Raw genomic sequence first — 21,823 nt, forward strand, 5'->3', positions numbered from 1 at the left:
CCCTTTCCTCTGTCTCGCTCTCGCTACTGAATGTCACTTGACGTTACAAAATTTGCATTAGTAAGATCTTTATGAGGGCTAGTTGGTTCATATTTAGAACTGAGGTTGAACAGCGCGAATAAAAGTTTTATTCGCGCTGTTCAACCTCAGTTCTAAATACAATACTCATGTTGCGATAAACCTTTATAAACTGATGTGGTGATGCCAGAGTTGGGACGACGCTCTAGGGCCATATTTTGTGACGATTTATTTCATTTTGAAGACAATAGTATTCCTGGCATTAGCAGGCCAGTTTGTTTGCAGTTTTATAGGTTAACCAAAACATAATCTGATCCCGAAAATAGCCTAAAAATGTGGGCCAATCCGAAAGGTAGCGCAGTCTAAAAATTTGAACGGTTCCCGTGGGTATGTGCCTCTGGGTATGTCCCGTTCTTCAGTGAACCCCTCTGATGCCAAGGTGGGTCAGTCGGAACGTGCCAATGGGTGTGCGTGGACTTCGCGGCGGCGCCGCAAGATGGCGCAGAGTGTCCAGAGAGAATGACGAAGCTGAGTGACGACGCTGCTAGCGTGCACGCCTTGACCGAAACGCATCTGCGAGGTTTGGAGTAGTCACCTGTTATTGACAATCTTGCATGGGAGGGGTACAACAAGATGACTGGGTCAAGAAAAGGTGGAGGCGTAGGCGTGCTAATTAGGTGAAGTATGAGGTGGCAAACGGTAAACAAGACATGTAAGGAACATTTGTAGATTCCCGGCACACGGCAAGACGAAAAGACGTGGCTTATAGCACTTACCTATGGACAGGTAGTTATAGCAGAAATAAAAATGAACAATCGATTGATTACATTAGAAGCGATATCAATGAGTTAAAGAAATAGGGACAGGTGGTTTTAGTAGGAGATACGAATGTGAACATGGAGCATTTAGACGAATATGCGGAATACAACGGTTCTCTAATGCCGGCTCTGTGCGATGAACAAAACCATATATTAGTTAACAGAGGGAATAAATGTCCTGGATAGGTAACGTGGCAATGCAAAAACCGGTAGTCATGTATCGACTACGCCTTAGCCTCAAAAATGGTTTACGAACGACTAGACCAAATGATGTTAGACGAAGATTGAAAAAATAGCCTGGGCAGCGATCATAAAGGTTTAACCTTAAAGCTTCAGAGAGAAAATAACGCAAAACAGGAACCAATAGCATCAGATTTTCTAAAAATGAATGAAAGGCAAATAGCAGAGATTGCAAAAAACATAGAGAAGAAAATAGAGGCGATCCCTAGAACAATCTTGGAATATGAGTTATGCAGCCGGAGATAGGACAAGCACGGCAAAAAAAATTGTTCGATCGTAAAGAGGAAACCATGTAATTGGTGGAAGAAGGAAATAAAGCAAGCTATCGAAGAGCGTGAGCAGGCGGCAAGGGATCATCGAGAAGACAAAAAGAAAAGCTAGTTAGATAGTAGCCGGTGCCACCATAAGGGCGCCAACCTCTCTTAATATTAATTTCAATAAAAGAAATGACAATTTCGACACATGCATTTGTTGCAAAAATGTATTGTGCACAGCGGTACGCAGGAATGCACTTTAAGACATGCGTACAACGTAGTAATAATTAACAATATAATACAAAGCGTTACGAAGCACTAATATAAAAGAAGGCATGTCTCAATTCACCCCTAGCAAAAGAAAATATTTGGGAGGATGCTTAAGCTTCGCCTTTAAGAATGGGACACGATAGCTTTCAAAGATCCCTGACTGCTGCGCAGGCTTGCTGGCAACTGCAGCTCATGTAACCGTAATGTTTTTCTGGAAACGCTGCCGGCGAACGCTGTGCACGAAGACGAACTTTCTGGGTTTTCTTCTTCTTCCCCTTCTTTTCTTTTCTTTTTTGGCGGTGTTGCAAGAAACCGAGCTGGCTGCGCCGTTCCTGCTAAGACAGACCTCAAACGGCAACTGGAAAAGGGGTTTGTGTTTGAGTTCCCGAGCAACAGAATTATGTTTTGTCGCATAATAAAATTACAATACGACGCTATCATGTCTGGTGGTTGTGTGCAAGTTGTGCTTTATGAATATTGCGACGCATTTTACTTCGAGAAATTCAACTAACTCAGTAATGGCTATGCGCCACGCGGAGGGGATACGTGGTTGAGGATACGCGGTTTGGGATGATTTTCTTGGCGACGGACGCCGACACCGACGCCAGATTTTCGGCGACACGGGGCACTTAACGCTATTTTTCGAATGAATGAAATGTCGGTTTCAAGCAAAGTCATAGTAGTTTAATCATAGCAGACTTAGGGGTGTCAATAAGTTATCGTCATGATCAGGAAGTGCGAGAGAGGAGCCCGGCTGATCTACACCCCTCGTACATAACGCGTTTTGGCCATTCGCATACTTGCATAGACATTGTGGATGAGTTCTGCACAAGTTTTCTATTCTTGTCGCCTATCGCCATCGACTCGGACGCTGTCGCGCCCCCGTATCTTCCGTACCGGACACTCGGCGAGATGAACGACACGAATAATCGGAAATGAAATTCATCGTAACAAAATAGTGTCCTGTAGTGGCGCTACGAATTAAGCGAGCACGGTTGATGACAATTATCGATGCGGAGTTCATATTAACAGGGGGCATTGTTTTCTAAAAAAAATTGATTTAATATTGATGTCAACGTGGACTAAGCGGAATTGAGAGAGAAGATGAAGACTGGAAAGAAGAAAAGTTAGCCAGAAGTAAATGTGGTTTGATTTCTGCTTAAAGAAAAAGGAAATATGGGCATACATAGAAAGGAATGAAAAGTTACAGAGAAAACTGAAACGGCGTTTATATATCATGGGCCCTGCACACCACTATCTCTCGAGCATGTGGCCACTGTCCCAATATTTTCTGCTGGTAGTGGTGTCGTCCGTGAAGTCTGTATAGAGCGGTGCCACAGGACGCATTAGTATGCACCACAGATCATAAGGCGTAAAATGTCTATACGCTTACCAGGAGAGCGACCATCATCGGTCCGCTGATGATCCAGACGAAGACCGAGTTGCCGTAGCCACGCCAACAGTGACTGCGCATGCGTGACTCCATGACCAAGCTCCAGGCTAGAACGCACAGGGATGGCAAGCCTGTGCATGTGCAGAAGAACCAAAGTTCGCAAATTCAGGAGCAACGTCATAGCGGAGTGCACCTGCACCTTAGCACTTTAATAGCACGCAAGTTAAAAAAAAAAGAATTCGTGGCGATTTAGCAGTAAATACGAGAGAAATGAGTTGGCATTACGTCGCACCCCGTTGAGTTCCCGGATCCATGGTGTATGCCGCGTTCACCACATTTCAAAATTTTGTTTAAGAGCTCAATCGTCCGGCCTCTTCGAGGAGCGAAGTGCAACTGGCAGTGGTCCGGAGCAGACCACCTGCTTGTGTGTGTGTGTGTGTATATATATATATATATATATATATATATATATATATATATATATATATATATATATATATATATATTAAAGCACTAATTCTTCCAGAGCAGAAAAAAAAAAAACTTTCACATCTAATATATTGCCTATCTTACAACCTACATAGCTGCTACATATGTGGTGGTTACCCACTCTGTTCTCTGCGGGATTATGCAATGACACAAGCAAGGCTACCTAAATAACTTCACTGCAACAAATATATGGTTTCAAGAGCTCCATTTCTTTAATAAAGCTAACTGGTGCGTTGGATGGCTCGGCTATTTCATTACGGCAACAATCTTCATGGATGCTTTCTTCATGATTTATTTTGTGAGAGCTCGTCACAGTAACTAAAGGCACTGATGAAAGCAGCAGTGGACATATAGACCACGTTAATTGAAATAAATAAGTGAAAATAAATGGAAATAAAAGTGGATGAAAGAACAACTGGGCGCAGGTGGGATACGAACTCACTTCTTCGCATTACGCGCGCGATACTATTACCAACTGAGCTACCGCGGTACCGTTTCATATCCACTTTCTGGGGTATTTATGTTATTCTACTAGAACTAACCCTGTGAGTGTTAGCTAGCGTCACGACTCACGACCATGGCGGAGGATCTGGAATATAGTTTCTGCCGCAGGCGGCACGAGTGGTGATCTATTTGAGTATGGCAACTGGTCAGTCGCCCCACACATGCCACCTGAAGGCATCAAAGCTGCCGGATTCGAGACCCTCGCTATGTGGGGAACGAGAAACTGAGCGGCCCGATATTGAATAGTAATATCATAAGGAGCCAACAAACAATGACAACAAGGGCAGCATTGAGGAAGTTACCTGCAGTTCTCACTTGAATTAAAGAAATAATGAATAAATGGAAATGAAAGTGGATGGGAAAAAAAATCGCGCAGAAACTTCTCTGGGAGTTGTACAAATATGCGTAAGCACTGTGCCACTTGCTCATCACCACGTAGCCCGGTATCATTATGAATGTTATGAAACTTGATTCGGCCGGTACAAACGCCAGCGCTGCGGCGACACGAACTGCTGCAAATGGCGGCGCAAGATGCATTGATGACGCAAGCAGTGTACTGTAGGTGGCGGCACCGGCTGCACTGACGATGTTCCGATCATTATAAGCCGTTATATATCACTCTTTAGCACCTTGTCCATCGGCGTCGGACCATCATCAATCGTGATCTACCGTACTGCTGTGGCGGCTGCGTACGGCACGGCCGCGCGGACCGTATCTTGAAAGCGATCTGCGATGCGGACAGAGTGTGCCGACTGCTGATAGCTTCGCGCGCTGTGTTCTTGCCCCTTCGTTCGCGTTGATATGAGAGGCAGCACGAAGGTCAATTCGCTCGCAGCTGCGGACTCTATCTTGAAAGCAGTGGTCTTATGTTACGCAAGGTTTCTCTCTCTCTCTCTCTCTCTCTCTCTCTCTCTCTCACACACACACACACACACACACACACACATTTTCTTTTTTGTGACAGTTTTTCAGATGATGTCGTTATAGGCTCCACCAGTGAATGTGAAGAGGAAGAGGCGTTATTTTCTGCAACCCTTTATGGAGAACGACTCAGCGGGCAACTGCCATGAGCTCCCAATTTTACCCTGAACTTTAGGGCGAATTTCAAGCTCAGAGTGTAATGATTGGGTGAGCCGTCCTCGTGCTGACTTTCACCGGGTATACTTTCTCAACGCATCGTCCCCCTTGCTCTCGCCCATCCTTCCCCTCATCCTCATTTTACCAACTCTCAACGCCTTGGTGCTTTCAGAATTCAAGGTGTACAATTTTACATGCGCACGCAGCAATTTTTCCGAAAATATATGGAAAGGTAAACATATATGTGATTACGGCATATATCCCTAAATGAACTTGAAATGGTGTATGCACATGCTGCTTGTACGGAAACAGTCGGACGATCTTTAGACCTTAAGATAGTTTATCTTCTGGGTTTCGCCAAACAGGAATGCAAATACTTGAATGTAACAAGTGCATGCATTCAATAAGAGCGATAAAACCGACGCATTTTTACAGCGAAGCTATCGATGTTAAACATCCGGGATTTTATGGCGCCCGCGCGGAAAAACTCTCCCCTAAAAAGTGAGAGTTAAACAGAGCCAACAACTTTAGCAAGCGTATATCGCCGCTCGCGTCGGAGCTCGGTTTAACGGCCACCTGTGTCTAAAACGGCGCTCCGTCGCAGTCTCTGCGAATGTATGACGTAGTGCGCGCCTGATAGGGCGACAAACGGGAATTTCTGGCACAATTTCGCTCTACCACGCAGAAGGCCACGCGTGATCTGTACGCCTGAAGATGCGTACAGATCACACGTCGCCTTCTGCGTGTGACTACGAGGAGCGACAACGAGGGCAGCGGCGGAAGAGAGACCGTCGACGTCGGGACAACTCGATGGCCCGAGAAGAGCGTGCCCGTGATGTGGTACGAAAGCGACGAGCAAGAGCCGACGACGCGTATCGCGACGCTGAGAGACGTCGACGCCACGGTGCCAGGATTTGACGGCGCCTACGCAAGCTTCCAAAGATACTTTCGCGATCGCAACTTCGGACCGAGCTGCGAAGTATGTGATCGCCTATGCTTCGATAACGACCTCTCGAAAATCAACGGCATTCGGTGGGAAGAGCGACGGCAGAAGGCGGTGGATGTGCAGTCGCGGCGCTGTCCCGGCAACAACGTTGGTAAATTTCGTGTCTGCGGAACGTTGAGCCATTCATTGTCTTACATGACAGACACATTTAAAAAATCAAAGCCCCTTTTTAAAAGAAGATGGTTGAACGCGAAGCTTTCCCCCAGCGAAAACTGAATCCAAATTAAAGCCAACGACCACGCAACGAACCAAATGAAGGCTGAGCGACCGGATGCTATGCATATGGTATTTTATTACTTGTTTAAGATTGTATTTTTTTTAACATTGAAGTTGAATGAAGATATATTTCGTTAAGTTGCATAGCTTTTATCTTAGATCATGTAGCCGTTGATTACAGGTACACACTTTCACGAACGACTCTACACTTGCACAGTATTGCCTTGGGATCGCTGCGGTAGACGTTCAGAGGCTCTGTCATCGTAACGTGACACATCCTGCTTGCAAACGTGAGACCAATGCAGGAACGATGTCGCGTCGCGGGTCTCTGTAGCGTCTTCAATTTCAGCAAGTAGCGATCTATAGCATGAAACTCTCGATCCATATTTGCCGTGGTCTTTCGCCACATCGATGTTAAAAATCGCCGTACACGAGGATCGGTGTACTATGCGGCTTTAAGGTCTTTATTGTTTCTGCCAGGAACCTTTCCGCATCACAACGAGATGTGTACGATCTCATGTACACGCTGACGAATACAAGACCAGTAGGCACCTCGACTGCGCAAGAGTCTCCCCCATGGCTTCTGTATGCCGTTGCCGATACGCGGGATCGGCCTCACGATCGCACTCGCGCTGACGTTCGCGTGCGGCAGCCTCTTCTTCTGCCGTGCGCTGCACCCGCGGCTATACCCATGGTGATGGCCGGGAATGCATTGCGTGACGCACGTAATGCAATGCGGATATATAGAGTTCATCTGGGTAGCGTGACGTTCAACCATCTTTCTTTAAGAAAAGGTGCTTTGATATCTTTCCCCCGAGATCCTAAGATCCCGTGTTCACGTGCACTTGCTGCCTCCAATAAACAGGGCAGCTCAGTAAATCACAACTTAGGTGGTGTCATGCCTAGCAGATGCAACTTGCGCTTCCAGTGAACTTTGTGCGCATGCACTACTCTTGCTGAGCTCGTTGCTTCGCGTCGTTATCAGGCGCTGACCGGCTGGCCAGTCGACGCTGGCGTGGTACTGAAAGTGTAAACTGTAGTGTTTGTGGGGGTGCGCTCTGCGGAGGTGCGGCTAGGGCTGAAGGCGAGCTCCGGATCTAGCCACACACAGACATTCCGTGGTACTCCCCAACCCGTAGCGCGTGTAATCGCAGCTACGTCGGGTTCGAACGAATAAGGCAACAACCGGTGTCAACTCTAACAACGTTTATTGCTACAAGCAATAAATGACTCTGGCAGAAGGTAGTCCTCTCTTCAATAAGTAATAAATGGCATCGCCTCGTTGCTAGGAATAGTAATGCAAACGAGGTCACTCACGGGTCGCAGCAGGTGACATGGAGGCGCTCAGAGCATAGGTAAGAGCCTGCAAGACTAATGCTTGAATCACTGCACATTCAGACGACGCGACATGCGATAAACAGGACACGTGGGAATCTGCCAGAAATCTACACACGCGCACTGCGCCATCTATCTCATATCTAAACAAGAGCCACTGTGTTTGTTTTCAGATCAAGGGTGCCGTACGGGACCCGAAACGTCGTTTTCTTTTCCTATACATCTCTTTCCATTGGAGAATGTTCGTTTTATTTTCCCAAGCCCCGTCTATACTTTGGAAGCGCCATTTATTATTGTATGTTTCGTTTAACCATTATTACTTTTTCTCCCGCCTTTACTCAACCAGGGGCCATATAACGTAAAACTATTCCAATATGTTTTTATTCCAATCTTCTGACGTCAAATTTGCGTAACCGCCAACGCAAGCACCGAGCAGTGACCCGCAGGGTTGCCTGAACAGACCAATCGTACGCTCTACTCGTTCACAGGAGGTCACTTTTGTTTGCTTGAAAAACGAATAACATTGCCTACACTGAATGAGAAGAAAGGGGGTTAACCGAGGGGCCCAATTTTTATTAGTAATATCGTAAGAAGCCAACAAACACTGACACCAAGGACAACATAGTGGAAATTACATGTGCTTAATAAATGAAATAATGAAACGATAAATTAATGGAAATTAAGTGGATGAAACAACAACTTGGCGCAGGTGGGAACCGAACCCACAACCCACAGTCCCGAATCGGGCTACATTGATGCCTTCAGGTAGCATATGTGGGTTTATTGACCAGTTGCCTTCACCCAAAAAGATCACGTTGTCGTGACGCGTGCGGCAAAAAGGACGTTCCACGTCTGCCGCCTAGGTCTGTGAGTGGTGGCGCTGGCTAACGCTCCCAGGGTTTTACTAGGACACATAAATACCCAAGAAAGTGGACGGGGAAACAGCGCCCCGGTAGCTTAATTGGTAGAGCATCGCACGCGAAATGCGTAGGTTGTGGGTTCGGTTCCCACGTGCGGCAAGTTGTTTTTTCATCCACTTTAATGTCCATTAATTTATCGTTTCTTTATTTCATTTATTGCCTACACTGAGCGGCTTGTCTTACATAATTGGCTGACAAAAGGCGAGGAGCACGCTCAATGGAGAGGGATTCGATGGGGCCGAGCCACTGCACTGAAAATCGATAATCGTATGAAGAGGTGGGTGCCGGCGTCTGCGATTGGTCCGCTTTTCCTTACTTAGATTGCGGTGGCTGGTGGAGAATCGCGGCGGCATGCAACTGAAGCTTAATAATGACGCTAAAATGGTTTCTGAGCGGAGAAGATTGGCAGAACGAGGTCGTAAACATGCTGAAAGTGCTCGAAAACGTTACACGGCGACGCAAAAAGTTTTATTATACGCAAATAAACCCATGCTCTCCGGCAAGTGCCGAGTAGCCAGTCTCTGAGTGATCGGCGGTAACCATCTTCTATTCCTTTCGGAACGGGACAGCCTGCGACTATTCAGAAGAAAATACAGTTTTGTTCGGCATATTCATGCATCTTTAACGTATACACGTTACTTTGACGCGGTTAGTTTTTGCGATTTTGTGACGTCTTGTGACAGACAGGCGAAGTGGGAGTGTTCCAAAAAAGTTTTTGACAAATCGCGGAGGGCTGATTGCAAGATTGGAATAGGGAAGTTTGGAATAGTTTTACGTTATAGCGCCCCAGTAGTCACTAAGTAGAGTGACGTACACGTGATGACGCTGCAGTATGTCAGTGTTCCGAAGCCCCGATAAGTCGTTCCTTCAACTAGTAGTAGCTTGAAAATCAAACATCATTAATCCCTCTAATAATTTTTTCTTCGGGAATATACAACCTTCTATTAATGTTTCATTTTCTCGAGGAGGTGTGGTACCAATTTGCTGTCGGGCAAACATCTCCTAAGCTAGGTATTCACAAGAGGGCACGAATCACCTGTTCGGTCTGCGGACGAGCTTGACGCGCTTTAAGGTGATCGAATCACGCTTTACGCGAGCAAGCTGCCGAGGAGCGGCAAGATTCGTTACGGCTCAGCCCCGTCACGCTCCTTTGCGAACTGATTAAGCGATATCTCCCGTCGTGCGAATGCAGCTCAAGGGGGAAGAAAAAAAGGGAAAGCCGCAGGTTCGCATTTCGCTCGGCGCATGATTGAATAGTGCTGACGCGGTTTTATTCCCGGAGTAATGAGGGTACATTTATCCAATCAGAAGCGGCACAGGGACGTCACAACAGCAGTGTTTTTTGCAGACGACAAAATTTCGAAGATGATGCTTCCCGCGAGCGCACTTTGGCACCATAATGACCCGGGGTATCACATTGAGTGAAACCAATGCTCATTTGCCTTGATGTCTATAGGCGCTGCTGCGGCGGCGGGAAATCGCTGACGGCAGTGTCGACATAAACGGACGTGAATTGCCTGCGAATGAATTAGGCGCGCCGCCGTACCTTTCGCCACATCGGTGCGCTGCAGACTGCGTGCGGGAACGCTGACGTGGCCAGTGGCGTCGTTCTCTCTGAAAGGCGTATGCTGCGATAAAGTGCGTCTTTATTGGGAGTTCGGCTGATCACTTTGCTCTGAAACACCCGAAAGGTATATAGTAATAGCATACCTGGGGAGGGGGGGGGCAACTATCCGGGATGTTTCGTAATGTTTACGAATTTGGGCTTGTTCTCCATTTTTACGAATGCTGCATCATACTTCGTGGAGAAAATTTTTTTCCCGCAAAACACTTTTAGGGGTTTTGAATAGTGTGGCTCAACGTTGCTGAAAATACATAAAATAAACTGTGATAGTACTTGTGCCACCCTCTTGTGACAGTGCAAAATGTCATACACCAGAGGAGCCATACTTCAACGTGTTGTCATCACTGGCTTTGCTCAACAATAAAACATAACAAAAAAATAGACGTTTCGCCACATATTCAGGTGGTATCGTCAGTACGCAAATGGCAACACATGAGAAAATACGTCCTATTCATGTATGATATATCTGCCGTAAAAATCCGACAGGGGGCCACGGTTAGAATTGCATGCAGATGGATTGCAACGGATAAACCCTGATTCCACAAATTTTCTTGGGCCCCATCGCTGATCCCGTGCTAACGTTGCTACATTATCAAAATCGAACATGTGTCCTTTTGTTAAACAATGATCCACCAGTTCCGTCTTTGCACGTGTCGCATGGGTGGCTTTCGTAGCGTCACTTAAGTGTTCCTCGAGTCGAGTGCGACGTCGCCGCCCCGTCTCGCCAATGTAGCTGGCACCACAGTCCGAGCAGTCAACCTTGTAGACGACACCATTTAGTTCGTCCGGAGGTGTGCGGTCCTTTGGCTTCAGGAACACATTTGCCAATGTGTACTAGGATTTGAACACAGTTCGAACACCAGAAGGCCGTAAAGCCCTGCGCACGGCGTCTGATACACCGCGGACATACGGAATGCACACAAAGGAAGCCGGCCTTTCGGCCTTGCTCTCGCGGGGTCTCTGCATGCGGCGTCGCGTATCATTGACAAAGCGCTGAGGGTAACTCTGTTTATGCAAAAGGGCGGCAACATTAGTTAATTCTTTCTCCCTCAAAGTTTGCGTTGACGACAGTGCAACGCAACGAGACAGGAGCGTACGTACCACGGCATGTTTTTGTTCTGTAGCGTGGTGAGAGTCAAAACTCAGCACACTCCCGCTATCGCAAGATTTGCGATATAAGGCGATCTCCACTGAACCTCCTTCGCTCCGACGTACCAGCACATCTAGAACGGCTAAGCTGCCACTATTCTCCGTCTCGCATGTAAATTGAATGGCATGATGGACGGCATTAAGCGCCTCATGCATGGCATGCAGGTTCTTCTTTTCGACAATGACAAAAGTGTCATCTACATAGCGACAGTACATTTTGACAGGAAAAGGCAAGGACGTCATCACAGCCGTTCCCACGTGTTGCATTAACAGATCAGCCACGATTACAGAAACACGACTGCTCATCGGGACGCCTTCTATCTGGTGATATATGGTTCCGGCAAACGTGAAATACGTTTGCTTCAAGCAGAACCTAAGCAAAATCATGATGTCATCGACAGTCAGAGAAGTGCGGCTTTCTAACGCACAGTCATCCTGCAGGTGTTTCTCAATAATATCCGTAGCCAACGCTATCGGCACATTCGCGAACAAGGACACGATATCGTAAGATACCATAACATCCTCATCCCGAAGCTGATGCTGACGTACTGCGGTAACAAATTCTTTAGAATTCTTGACCGTGGATGTGCTCCCTTCCGCAAGTGGCTTCAAAATTTCTACCAAAAGCTTAGACAAGTTGTATGTCGGCGACCCAACAAAAGAAACAATAGGGCGCAGGGGTCAACTGTCTTTCTGAACTTTTATGTGAACTGCCGTAAACATCCTGCTGGATGTTTACGGCAGTATTATACATAAATAGGATGTATTTTCTCATTTGTTGCCATTTGCGTACTCATGATGCCACCCCCATTGGTGGCGAAACGTCTATGTTTTTGTTAGATTTTATTGTTGAGTAAAGCCAGTGATAACAACACGTTGAAGTATGAGTTCCGGTGGCTGTTGGAACAATTTTTCACCGGAGGAGTCACTGCGGCTAATCAAGCTGTCGTAACACAGCTTTTATACCACTACCATTTGCCACTCACGTAAATTCTTGCATGTGCCAATGTCAACTCAACTCATCAACTCACCGGATAATCGCTTCAGTCTTGTTTATTCGGGCAACCTTTCCTTTCTTTTCTTTGGCGGGGAGGAGTGACGGGGGAGAGGCGTATGTAGGCGAGATTGGCAATAACTAAGTTGACGGAAAAAGCCACTGTGACCTGAAGATAATGTGTCGCTAGTCAGTATCTTCTGTTCCTGGCTTGATCCTGCTGAATTTTGAGCTGCGTCTAAATGTAAATAATTGTAAATAAACTGCGCATGCACAATCTCAGAAAACGTGCGTGCTGAGGACGAAATAAGAAAAATGGGTTCGACCCCCTCCCCTCCCCCCCAAACAAACATTTCCCGCGTCTCTGGTTATTGCTCAGGGCACACTAAAAGGAATCGATTAAGATTCCTGTTCGCCCCCCTTGACTACCCCCACGCGCACCTTGTTCTGTGCACTAGCTTTTTACCAATTTTAATGGTCACAGGTTGGCAAGTATGATAAAACTTGGCGTCGCCGCATAAACATACGGGTAGCGAATAATTTCGTCGCTTTGTTGTAAATAACGACACAATCGTTTGCACATACATTTACAGCGCAGAACAGAAGAAACACAAAGAAAGGAATGAAATAGACGGGACAAGTAGTAGACATCAACTAAATTTATTACACATTTACAAATATGCACGCAGGCACGGTTATTGTACCGAGCGAGGGGGAGAATGCCCACATTGACCAATATCTGCGGCATGGAGGAGATATCGATGACCTACAAACAATTATTTATCGAGGAAAGAAAGGAAATGATTGCCATTGTACTACGACGCGATTGTTTAAGCCCAGATTACGTTTACAGTGCAGCAGTGAAGAAAAGAAAAAAAGTCACAGTTCCGCCCGAAAGGCGAAGCATCGATTTAAATCGCAAATAAGTAGACAGCTAACTATTGACCCTTTACGCGAAGCAGTTTGTTCTAGAGAAACGAGATGCCGCTTTCGGCGGCGTGCCCCACGTAGCCTCAGTGACAGCGCACGAATACGAAACCACTACCGCTTCCACCTTGCTTCTGTGCGATCAGCTGCCGGAAATGCAACTGAGTTTTCGCTAACGCACTGTGCTCTAATCACGCTGGACTGAATCATGTGGATTGAAGACGCGTGCAGCAGCTGTCTGCGAAAATAGCGACTGCCACATTCAGGAATGGAATCAATCTGTGTAGCCATGTTCGCGGACCGCCGCTGCAACTGTCCGTACGGCTTTCCTCGAGGATGCTGAAATTTGCGCACCTGCCAGCGTTGTATCGCTCACCTTCAAAGAAAGTGCTTCAGCCCCGGAACGTCGGCAAGAGTACCGCTCGTTAAACAATGACAAAGGGAGTACATAGCGCCGCTTCCTGCCAGTTTCACGCACAGTATCAATACGCATCTACCCCAACTGCCACGGAAACTTACGCCCACTCTATGGCGAACGTGTGAGTTAATGGGCTCACACTTGAATATATGCGCACAATATACGCACAATAAATGACGGACTCCACCGATAGCGCACAAATGGTCGAAGCTGAATGTTTCGTGACGGTCCACAAGAGTAAGCGAATTACTAGCGATAATACATCTTTGTTACAAGGTATCACGAGGTGCAAAACAGCTACGTTTGAAGTCTTGCGAGCAGCAAGAACAAATCTATCGCAATTGAGCACACCGACGAGCGATTAGGCTGAAAATAATAAGATAGTGACCACCCAAGGAAATTCACTGATTCATAAATGTGACAAGCCGCTGCTTCAATATATTTGCCAAGTAAAGAACGAAGAGCAAAACACAGTAAACCTGATTCAATTCATGAGCTGAAAGTTTGGATAGCTTGGGACACATATTTAGCCCCGCATTTAGAACAAGCACCATATACGCTGCTCGCACCTTTCGGACATCGCTTAATCCGCTTCGAAAGCGCTTTTGCATGTCCTCTGATGTTGTGGCCAAAACTTCGTGTCATCTACCGAGTCACCGCCTATGATATCTCCCGAAACAGAGGTTTGCTAAGCCGCACCTACGTCATACACACCAATTGCAAACACGGAGGCAACGGAAGCAGTCGAGTAAAGCAACTGAGGCGTCACCGCGTGATCAAACTTGGCAGCACCCACGGGATAGCCGCGAAGAGGGTCAATACGAAGCAATGATGTAGTTTTATCGGCCGTATAAATTTGTAAACATAGGCATACTAACTAAATTAACAAGCATAGTGTCCCGCGCGCACAAGGAATCATGAACACATCTCACTCGATGAGCGCGGAAACTCGCTGTCAAAACGCTGGAGCGAGGAAGCGTGGCAGCAGCAGCGAGTGAATTGACCTTCGGGCTGCGTCTCGTGTGAACACGAGCTTAGCCGCGAAAATACAGCGCGCGGCAGACTTTGTCGCCGTCGCAGATGGCCGGATACTTCTTGCAACACATCACACTTCACCCGCCAAAAACAAGAACCAATTACGGGAAATATACGCTTGTCTATGAGTCCTCAAACATAATGAACAGATACAGTGAATCTGTATCCTTAAATACTTCTTTAAGGACACTTAAGAAGAAATAAGGGAGCGGTTAAATAGGAAAGACATATACTCCAACATAGAATAAATGTACTTATTAAATGAGCAATGCTTCTGCCATGAATTACACAATTTATTTTCAGGATCCACATGATATTCAAAGTAATATTATTATTTTTGCGTGTTTTTGTACTCATACATATATATTTGAATGGATCCCTATCCGGTTTTCCAATTTCATTTGTTTTTCATTTTATTTTGCATTATTTTAGCAGCCAATTAGGATGTGTGATCTTTTTTTGCGTGCGTGGGGTTGCTTATAATGTTCTGCAGATTCGACGACGTTTATTATTACAAATGAAATTATTTCTATAATTTTAGAACATCATTAGAATCTGTAATGTTTATTTGTATTTAGCCAAGATGTACATTGCATTATAAATTTGTCGGTATTTGAATACAATGACAATAGAGATTGTTCCTACAATTTTTTTCGCGGCAATCAAGTCTGTTGTAACTTGCGAAATTGTGCATATGTGTCTAATCTGCTGTCAAACCTGTCACTTACAGGTACTGAAACCTTTGTCAGGCCTTTATTCTCAGCCTACCCTCGTTTGAATGAACGAGAAACAAAATTCAATTCAGTTCAATTCAAATAACAAAATACAGCGGCCCGGAGTAGAACGCGCGACCTCCGCCATTTCTTCTGGCCCTACTCCCCTATCCTTGCGCACGACGGAAGCGGCGCGCATCCTCCACGCTTTCCTCGCTTGCGTACGCGAGATGGAGCCGCGAACGCCGGCTGTAGGATTCATCGGACGATCTCGCCGCTGCCACCATTTGTTAGAGTTGTCGGACGATCTACGAGCTGTAGGCCGATCTCACCGATGCCATTCAGATGTAAGATTTTGCAGTCGTAGCTGTAGGAAGGAGCTTGACTCTTCGTCGGGACTTAGGAGAGCAGGATTTATTTACATGTTATTTACAGTTGACCATGAGATGCATCGACAGTCTAGCGTGACTCCCATATGGAGTCCGCAAGACGAGCATACAGCAAACAGCTTACGAGAACACAGCTCACGAGTACATTTCGAGCACACTCTAGCAGCCGACAATCGCTGCTTATAAGCACTCGACGTCATAGTTCGACGTCATTGAAGATGACCCGCCCTTTTGGAGGAGGCGGGCTCTCGACTTGGAGGAGGATGAGGGCTCACACACACGCACACACACACACACACATAGGTGGAATGGTCCGGACCCGACGTCAGAGGGGCTTCCCGGGCTTCTCGGAGCCGTCCCGGGTGGCGTGCCCGGGTAGCACATTGTCTGGTGTCTCGAAAAGTGCATGGGAAGGAGCCGTGGACGGCGTTCCCGCGGCAACTCCCTCACTCATAGCAGAACAGGGTGGCGTTGTCGTGTTGCGCACAAAGCTTGCTTCGTCGAACTCGGAGCCGTCCCGGGTGGCGCGCTCGGGTAGTACATTGTCAGGTGTCTCGAAAAGCACATGGGGAGCTTCCGGCAATTACCTCCCCTCGAGAACTCCCCTGAGCTGACCCCTCGCCGCGTGACTGCCGGTTATCCGCAGTTCTCTGAAGTGCGCCACCACCCCGTTTAGATCTAAACACGTGCAGCGGGCTGAAGTAACTTGCACTTTGCCACCCTGGCAGGCCATTCCTTACACGGCTCACCCGCGCATACTTTCACTCGCACCGTTTCACTGGCACTGCACGTACAGCACCCGGCGCGCGGCGGCGACTTTATCACCTTGATATGTCCTACGGAACATTACGGCGACGGAAGAAATGCGCCGTGAGTGCCCATGTAATTGCTATCGCAATAAAAACGCTTAAGAACAAAACGTATTGACAAAAATGAGTGTGCCGTAAACTTTATGCATGTGTACAGATGCCCGTACGACCCAGCAGATTTTAAAAGATGAGAAGCTCCACAGTGTTGTTATGGCTAGCGCAGTTGCTGGCCGGTGAACGTGCTCTGGGTTTCATGTAGCACTTATCGGTCCACGAAAGCCAGTACAGTGAGGCGTGGTTTCACATTCTGCGCCATCCTGAGAACCGGGAGCGTCGCAGAAGCTTCGTTAAACGGCATCAGACAGTTTCGGTTACGCGCGCCTGTAAACTTACACCCGGTAAGATTACGCCTGATAACTTTCGACGCAAATGAGAACAGTTGCGCAACTGTACAACGATTCGCATTGGGGGAAGGTCCACCAATCACGACTTTAAAGTGACAAAAGAAAAGGGCGTCTGCCAGCGCACAGCGCAGACAGGGAATTTTGCGTTTGTGAAGCGGCAGACGCTAATTATGCCCATTGTTTAGAGACAGACTACAGGGTGCTGAGGTTTTAGCATGATAGAGGAAGGTGGGTTAAGGCTAGACATCAATTCCATGGTGTTTTTCTGGGCGCATTCTATCATCTCCCTCCCCGCCAGCTCCTTCGCACCAGTTCTGTGTGAACTTGAAGCGTCCCGCACAACTGGTCACAGTTCAGCGACGCGATGTGGAATGGAACTTGAGTAAAACGTCAAGGATAAACATCAATAGCAAACCCTAATCGCGGTTGACTGATCAGCATATCATATGCGGGAAACATTCCTAGCAACTCTTATGCGGGAGATAAGGGTTAATGGGAAAATCTTAGCCGACAGTCGAAACTCACTCCCTAAATGTTTCTAGCGTTCAAACGGCAGTAACATAGATTTTCGTAGTACGTTAACAGAGGGAAATCTGGCGCTCCAATTTCTCAGCTGCCATGGGAATCGTAGCTGGTACGTGGTGTTTAATAATTTGGCTTAGATTTGTTGAAACAGTGCATTGCCGTTCTGCTTTGTTTTATCCTCACATTTACTTATAAAGCAGCTAATAGTTCTTTTGTTCGATAAAAAAATTCCTTATGTGTTCTGAATTTTAAAGCATAAGTAAATTGTAAGTAAGTAAAGTAAAAGCATGCGTGTTTCTCTCCCCTTTTCTGCACGCGTTCCCTTCTACTTTTCTTTCCATTCTGGATCACTTTACTTTTACCCCAATCTAGAGTGGCAAACGGGATGTTTGTATTCCGGTTAACCTACCAGCCTTTCGCCATGTCATTTCTCTCTCTCTTTCTCTTCAGAACGTGTTTGTGCTAAATCTAGATGTTGTTTCCTACGTAATTTGCGTACGTACAAATTTGCTATGAGAAATGGGTGTCGGGACTGGTAATGCTATAACGATCCGCAAGGTCGTTTGCAACAAGAAGGTCAATGTTTAATCAAAGCTATGTAATCGCCGTCATTACCACGTTGGCTGACTCACGTAAAGGAGGCGCGCGCAGGTACTGTTGCCAGACTTCCCTCCAACAGTTCCTTCCAGTAGTGCGCGGCCGTTCAGCGGCCGTGAAAGGAGATCATTTGCACTTTGGGACGTACTACACGCAGACGCATGTCTCCGTGTAACGTGTGCGTAATGCTCACCCCATCCGATTACGTAGTAGAGCTTGAAGGGTGCATCCTGCTGGAACACCGACACGGCGATGCGAGAGTGAAGCAGAAGACCCTCGACAAACATCCAGTTGATGGACGCCATGGCCGCGTAGAGCTTCAGCGACAGCACGCTCTTGCACAGCCAGTCCTGCACAGAGGCGAGTTGTACAGTACCAGTCGTCCTACAGCCGCCCACCTGCACGGCTACGGTGGTTTCACATTGGCTGTCAACTCTGTGGTGCGACTAGCCGCGATCGTGACGAGAGTACTGAGACATATTTTCGAGAGCGCAGAAACTCTGCCACAAGCTTTAGGCATGTGGAATGGATACACTTGACAAACATGAAGGTTGGGAAACAAAATTATTTTTAAAATTATACTTACGCTGGTCTCGAAATGGCGAACTGGGGTCATCGACACTATTGTGACGAAATGACATGAAACAAAATTTGACAACGTTGTATAGCAAGAATAAGGCTAGTCTTGATGACGTTGCTCATAATTTGGGACCTTCCTTCTGGCTGCGGGCACGTGTGACAGCCGCCGCAATTGTAGCAGTCAGTGTATTGTGACATCACAACACATCAGCCAGCGTGTAACCGAAAATGGCTTGAAACAAGCATTACACTAAATCATTTATGGTACTTTGAAGTTTGCCAGTAGAATTAATAGGGTTTAGAGGGCTTGGACATTTACTTAGCGAATAAAAGAAGTGCGCGACGTTTTGTCACTGTTAAGTGCTGTCGCAAAACCGCCCCCCCCCCCCCCCCCCCCCCCACCAGAGGTTAAAGTAAATGAATGTCGAGTCACAGAGCGCGACAAGAAAACATGCCGTAGGCACCGCGCAAGAACCTCGACCGTCTCTGTATCAGCTTATTGATGAACGAGCCCGGAGCTATGTGCTCATACTCGTTCATCAATAAGTACAGGGAAGCCGTAGGGAGTACGGAAAGGAAGCGGGTGGAAAAGCGGTGGCCTCGTTTTTTTTCCTCGGTCATCATAATAATTGTAGGTCATTTTAGAGGACACCTGCTTTATGAAGGAACAAATTGTCGCTTTCGTGCCTAGAGTATATGTCCAACACATTGGGAGTCACGCAGCTTTCCTGGCGTTCACGCACCAGGACATCGAAAAGTGCGTTAAGTCGTAATAGTTCTGCATGGTCAGCGTAATATTTCTACATGGGAGCAGTGTTAAGAATCGCCGGTAACACAGTGCTAAAAAAATTGCCGCAGAACCCATCTCGTGATGGCTGTCGACGGTAATGCGTTAGCATTGAACCAATATAGCGACACAACGCATTTGCCACCGACGAAGCGAGTTATGTATGAGGTAAACTGCAAAAGAGTACGCATTTGGGCTGGCTGGTATGTTCGTATGTATGAGGCTTGTACTACAGCGGGATTCCTCTTTCGCGCTTCCCTAATAACGCTCCGTACTATCTATCGCCACCGCATTCGAAGCTTGTGCATGGCCTCCAAAATGCATGGCGCGCCGGTAAGTGCGACCGCTGACAAACGCGTCTCCCCAGTTCCACACACCACTCGAGAAGACTGGGAGGCGACCCTGCTCTGCAGCTCCGCACTAGAGGACCAACGAGCCATGGTCCAAAGGGCTCGAGCAGCGGCTTCGACCAATTACGTCCAGTCTAAGTACGACACCTAGTTTAGTGAAACCCACGGGCTTCGCCCTCTCTGTCGAATGAAGTTTGTCCGATGCTTGGTTTTGAACCCTGTTACCTCTGCACAGCAGACCCATATGAGCACAAACTACCCACTGGCCCAGGTAGGCGGGAGAACGGTTATATACAAACACAGATAAATAGATGCAGGCATAGACTGGCAGATAGATAGCCTGCCCTCCGCCCCCCCCCCCCCCCCCGGTAACGTGCGCGAATTTCCCTAAGAATGCTAACGCATTAAAAGACAACGAGCACATGACAAAAGGGGTGGTTATTGTTGCAGAAAGCACGCTTCAGGAATTGAATTTTAGGTGCAGTGAAGGCGCATGAGCTACGTATATATCAGGGCTTCAAAGCTTCTTTTGCCCAAGTGCTTTCGGTTATTGATCGATGCTGCTGTGAGCGTATCGTTTCCACACCGGTCGCTGTCACGAGTGGCAGGCGCCTGAGCAGCATGGTCAAAGGGGAAACGCTCTCGCGTAAAAGAAGTTTTACCAACGCACCGGCAAGTCTGTGGGAGAGTGCTTTCCTTGGAGCCTTTGTCGGCGCGATCAGAAAAAAAAAAGAACGCTTAAGAGAAAGCACAACTGTGAGCGAATAACGGCAAGACCACCTCCGCTTCAATGTTCATGAAATAGCGTTTACTGGTACCTCTTCCATCTTGCGCCTAGCATAGCTTACCACTCTCCTTCCTGAACTCTACGTTATACGTTCCACTAAAGGGTTGCAGCTAAGCAGCGTTTCAATTGCAACAAGCGAGTCAAATGTGTTCAAAACGAGCGGCAAACATGCCGAGTGGAAGCATTGTACGTGACCTGCCGCGATGGTTAATTGGCTGTGGTGTTGTGCTGCTGAGCGCGAAGTCTAAGGTTCGATTCCTGGTGCGATTGCCACTGTCCGATGGAGGCAAACTGCAAGAGCTCACGGCATTTGTATTTAGGTTTTGTGGACATTCAGGCTATCATACCCAAGAACATTGACATTGTCCTCTCCAGGACACGCGACCATAGCTAGTGGTCAAGAGAGAGAGAGAACTGAAAAGAGAAACAAAGGCAGCTATACTAGACTCTGCCCGGTTCGCTACCCGGCACTTAGTAAGGAGGATAAAAAAATTACAAGGAATGAAGTTCACAGTAAGCACGGGCAAACACGCAATGAAGCGTTTATCACATTGCGGTGACCGAGCCTGCGCAAGGTACTATACTAGACTGGCTCCTTTACGCTTGATCGAGGCGCAGAAGAGGTACTGCCGTTCGCTCCACTCGTGTCTGTCTGAGGTCCTCAGCTGGGCGCGTGGATCGAAAGCCGCGGGCCTGAGCACACGAGGTGCCCCAAGAATAAGGCGCACGCTAAAGACCTCGAATTTGTACAAGTTGATCTCAGACACATGGTAAAATGCAGGGCTCAATGCAACCATGCATTCAAATTAAACTTTTCTAAAGCACGGCTCTCGCGAAAGCGTAATAAAATATGTTCAGAACTTGCTGGATGCGGTTCTTGTTTATGATGGGTCTGACGTCGAATCACATGCTTAATTCTAAAACCACGTGTCTTTAGCTTTACAGGTGCCGCTGTGCACTGATAAAAACTGATCAGAAAATTTAAAATACAGACAGCCATGTCACACAGGTTTGTGTTGGAGGTAGGAACAATATTAGCATCCTAATTAGAACTCCGACGTACGATGCACGGTTATATGCACGGAAGGACGAATTGCATCCAGATGAATCAACGAAGCTTTTTTAAATCAGTCTTTTGTATGTTCGCGCCCAAATTTTTTATCCGTTTTCTCTGTCTCCTATAGTAAACGTAACGC

At 47.1% G+C, this 21,823-nt stretch overlaps 1 protein-coding gene across 1 annotated transcript in view; it reads right to left on the minus strand.

The window, feature by feature from the left end:
- The window catches only part of LOC142570280 (corticotropin-releasing factor receptor 1-like), a 184,562-nt gene that overhangs the window by 58,328 nt on the left and 104,411 nt on the right, over positions 1–21,823 (minus strand). The window contains exons 6-7 of the mRNA XM_075678674.1: positions 18,318–18,474; positions 2,994–3,124 (exon numbers count right to left, since the gene is read on the minus strand). Coding sequence (XP_075534789.1) covers positions 2,994–3,124; positions 18,318–18,474 — 288 coding nt within the window. The remainder of the gene's footprint in view (positions 1–2,993; positions 3,125–18,317; positions 18,475–21,823) is intronic.

Source organism: Dermacentor variabilis, chromosome 2 (assembly GCF_050947875.1).
Source record: "Dermacentor variabilis isolate Ectoservices chromosome 2, ASM5094787v1, whole genome shotgun sequence".
NCBI classification, from domain to species: domain Eukaryota; kingdom Metazoa; phylum Arthropoda; class Arachnida; order Ixodida; family Ixodidae; genus Dermacentor; species Dermacentor variabilis.